At 63.7% G+C, this 3933-nt stretch overlaps 1 protein-coding gene across 4 annotated transcripts in view; it reads left to right on the top strand.

The window, feature by feature from the left end:
* Positions 1 to 3933, top strand: part of Eps8l1 (EPS8-like 1) — a 9546-nt gene extending 5613 nt beyond the window's left edge. The window contains exons 13-18 of one of the 4 annotated variants that reach the window (XM_013509256.1): positions 1600 to 1720; positions 1818 to 1949; positions 2133 to 2268; positions 2567 to 2795; positions 3358 to 3490; positions 3572 to 3933. In XM_013509256.1, the coding sequence (XP_013364710.1) occupies positions 1600 to 1720; positions 1818 to 1949; positions 2133 to 2268; positions 2567 to 2795; positions 3358 to 3490; positions 3572 to 3658 (838 nt within the window). In that variant the 3' untranslated portion in view covers positions 3659 to 3933. Of the gene's footprint in view, positions 1 to 1599; positions 1721 to 1817; positions 1950 to 2114; positions 2269 to 2566; positions 2796 to 3357; positions 3491 to 3571 lie in introns of those variants that run through there. The other 3 variants (XM_013509257.1, XM_013509255.1, XM_013509258.1) reach the window with 3 other exon arrangements.

Raw genomic sequence — 3933 nt, 5'->3', positions numbered from 1 at the left:
GGGGCAAGGTCTGGGGACGGGGAGCGGGGCTGGGTCCCTAAGCCTGGGAGTGGGTAGTCTGGGAGTGGGTAGTCTGGGAGTGGGTACTGTGGGAGCGGGTAGTCTGGGAGGCTGGACGCCAAGTCCGCAAGAGGCTGGGAAGGCGCAGCTTGGAAGACACTCCATCCTTGGGCTCCTGAGCAGGGGCACACAGTCCTGGTGTTAGAGGATGAGGCTGCGACAGGATGTTTGCGTTTTGAAGAACTCGGGTTTGGCGCTGGGGAGCCTGGAGACCCGGAGAAACAGGCGGGGCCCTCAAGGGCTTGGGGTCAGGTTGCCGGGAGAGTGGGGACACAGCTGTCTCTGGGCCTCCGACAGGGCTAAAAGCTGGGAGGCTGGACTTGCGGCTTCCCAAAGGCTTTAGAGCAGCGTCCAAGTCCCTGCCGGGTGCAGGCTGGAAGGCTCTCGGAGCTAAAGACGAGGAAATTGAAGCAGGAGCCCTGGACTCCTGGGATCCTGGAAAAGAAAAACTAGGCACCCAAAGTCGTGCTCCTTCCACACCGTGGGGACTCGGGCTCTTGGTTCTGGGGAGGGAGAAGGCAGGCGGAGGCTGCAAGGCCAGGGTCCTTGGGCAAGCAAGGGGGCAGACCGGCGCAAGCCAGCCTGAGAAGGGAAGAAACCAGACGAGGTGAACGGGGGTCTGGCTGGGGCCCCCGACAGAGGGTCTCAGCAGAGACAGCATGCTGGGAGCTGCCAGCCCCACACAGGGGGTGCCGCGGCCCTGAAGACCCCCCCTCTCCCCTGCACAGGTAGGCCTGATCCGGGCTGCGGTCCCTCAGCTGCCTGGTGTCGCAGGACCCCACCCCTGGCCCCCTGCGCTTCCAGATCTTGAGCTTGGGACCCCTCCGGCTTTCCACTCACTCCTCTGAGCCTCATGCGCTTGCAGGAAACAGGGAGAATGGCAGTGCTTGTGGACGCGCAGGAGGCCTCGGAAGCAGGGGCCGGTGAAGCGCAGGGCTATAGCCGAGCTTGAGCTCCCACGCAGGCGCACACAGCAGGGCAGAAGGACAGCGACGCGCCGTGCTGGGGCCCGGTCCACCTACGCCTCTTCCTCGCTTCCTGGCCTTTACATTACTGTGCCAAAGCATCTTTGCGGGTGAAAATGGAGATAGGAGCTCCCTAGGGAAGGAGGAAAGTGGGGCCCGAATTCATGGCTCTACCACGGGTCCTCAGGAGGATCAAATCAGCCAGCCCACAGAACAGCCTTCAAACAGCCGGGCACTATTGCTGCACACAGAGCTGCAGCTACTGCTTTTACTAGCAGTCACCATGACACATGAGCCCGGAACCTAGCAGGTGCCCAACACATCGCAGGGGTTTTTCCTGAGCCACTCTGTCACGCCCCCATGAAATGGAGCTGTTGATAACACCCACATCGTAGGCCAGCACCGGGCCAGGCAAGGGAGAGAGCAAGCTCTATGCAAACCTATGTCACTCCCACCTCAGACCCCCGTTAACCTGGCCCCCTGCTTGGCTCTAACCCCGACTCACCCCAGCACCTCACAGCCCCTGCCGAGGGGCCGGCTGCCTCTTCACCTCCAACTTCCCAATTCTCCTCAGTCACCAAGAGCCAGAGCCGCAGCTGGAGCCGGAGGCAGCAGGAAAGTGGGTCCTTTGTAACTACGACTTCCAGGCCCGCAACAGCAGCGAACTGTCAGTCAAGCAGCGAGCGGTGCTGGAGGTTAGGTGGGGGCTGCAGGCAGAAACAGCCCGCCAGCCCAGCCCAGCCCAGCCCCAGCCGCAGGCCCGGGCCCTGAGTCATTCCGTTCCCCACGCAGGTCCTGGATGACAGGCGCAAGTGGTGGAAGGTTCGGGACCAACAGGGCCAGGAAGGATATGTACCCTATAATATCCTGACACCCCACCCCGGGCCCCGAGGCGAACGCAGCCAGAGCCCTGCGCGAAGCCTGGTGAGCCAAGGCAGACTCTGGGGTCCTGAGGGAGGAGAGGCTGAGGGTCAGAACACAGAACCTACGCAAGAGGTGTGGGACCCAGTGCCAAGGGTTCAGACTGGGGGCTCGGATGTTCGCGTCCAGCGGGAGCAGGCCGGACTCGAAGTCCTTCCCCTGACCCAGGAGCCTCCCCCACCCCAGGAGAACATCATTCCTCCTCCTAACCCACCGGCCCCGGCCCCGGCCCCGGCCCCGGCCCCGGCCCCGGCCCCGGCTCCCGCTCGGCCCCAATGGGACAGCTGCGACTGCCTCAACAACCTGGACCCCAGCGAGAAGGGTGAGTGCTGGGGCAGCCTCTTCAAGGGCAGGCCTTGTCCTCTTTTCTGCGAAGGGTGGCTTAGAAAGAGGAAACCAGGCCGGGCATGCTGGCGGAAGCCTGTAATCCCAGCACCCTGGGAGGGTGAGGCAGGAGGATCGCAAGTTCGAGCCCAACCGGAGCAATTTAGTAACTTAAAGAGATCCAGGCTCAAAAAATTTAAAAAGGGGGGCGGGGTTGGGGAGCTCAATGCGAAGGCCGTGGGTTCAAGAGAAAGAACGAGGATGGATTCTCAATCGACCCATCCTCGGGACGCTAGAGGCCCGACCCCTCGCACTTCACGCACTGCCTCCCTCCGGGTTCCCGCCTCCAGAGAAATTTTCCCAGATGCTGAGTGTGAACGAGGAGTTGCAGGCGCGCCTGGCCCAGGGCCGCTCGGTTCCCAGCCGCACGGCCCCGGGGCCCCGCGCCCCGGAGCCGCAGCTCAGCCGGCGATCGGACACCGCGGAGGTCCGCGCCTGGCTGCAGGCCAAGGGTTTTAGCGCTGGGTGAGTGGGGCTCACCGGCGAGTGGGCGGGGAGGCCGGGAGCGGGGAGCGGAGGTTCCGATTGGCTCGGAGTGGGGCGTGGAGACCACGGGAAGCAGAGATTGGTCCAAATGGAGTGATTATGAACGATAGGTGCAATGGGTAGATTTCCCAGGCTCCAATTGGCCCTCCACGGAAGTCCCGCCCCCATCTAGAAAGAGAGCACTTTTAAAACTCCGGGTGTACTGGTGCACGCTTTTAATCCCAGCATTCGGGAGGCTGAGGCAGCGGGGGTCACTCCGTGAGTTCGAGGCCAGCCTGGGCTACACAGTGCGTTCAAGCCCAGCCTGAATTGCGTAGTAAGACCCTGTCTCAAAACAACAAAAAGAAAAACATTAAAGAAAAAAAAAGAGGGCGTGCTTGCCCCTGAACTACGCGCTGTGGTTGATGGGTGGGGACTCAGGCTCCCAAATGCTGCTCTGATTGGACAAGCGGCTAAGCAGGTTTGATGTGATTGGCAAGGCTGGAGGAGGCTTGAGCTGTGATTGGCCGACAGGCCTGACCGCCCGCCCCGCCCCGTGTAGCACTGTGGACGCACTGGGAGTGCTGACGGGCGCCCAGCTCTTCTCGCTGCAGAAGGAGGAGCTGCGGGCGGTGAGCCCCCAGGAGGGCGCGCGCGTGCACAGCCAGCTCACGGTGCAGCGCGCGCTGCTGGAGGTGAGCGCGGCCGGCCGGCGGCACGAAGGGCGGGGGCGCCGAGGGCTCAGCCGCCCGGGCCTGACTACCACCGCCCCGCAGGACAAAGAGAAAGTGTCCGAGCTGGAGGCGGTGATGGAGAAGCAGAAGAAGAAGGTGGAAAGCGAAATGAAAGCGGAGGTCATCTGACCCTCCCCGGCCCCTTCGCCAAAAGTGACCACCACACCAGGCCCCCGCCCCGCGGGACCACGGACGCCAGAGGCCTGGAGGACGCCGAGCCGGCCCGGCCGGCACAGACGCTGGCCCGCTGGCGTCCTGCTCCCTCCCTGCGCGCGGTCGCGGGTGGCCGGATGGGGCCGGGGCCCAGAGCCCAGTCAAGAGCTCGTGGGGCCCTGGCAGCGGGCACCCCGGAACCCTGTGCCTTGTGCTGTGTGCTGCCCAGCCTATAAACAAGCCTCCTTTCA

The sequence above is a fragment of the Chinchilla lanigera genome, unplaced genomic scaffold (genome assembly GCF_000276665.1).
Source record: "Chinchilla lanigera isolate Chin_1 unplaced genomic scaffold, ChiLan1.0 scaffold00166, whole genome shotgun sequence".
In the NCBI taxonomy this organism is placed as follows: domain Eukaryota; kingdom Metazoa; phylum Chordata; class Mammalia; order Rodentia; family Chinchillidae; genus Chinchilla; species Chinchilla lanigera.
The sequence above is the reverse complement of the archived record's forward strand: the minus strand, read 5'-3'. Positions and strand labels throughout refer to the sequence as shown.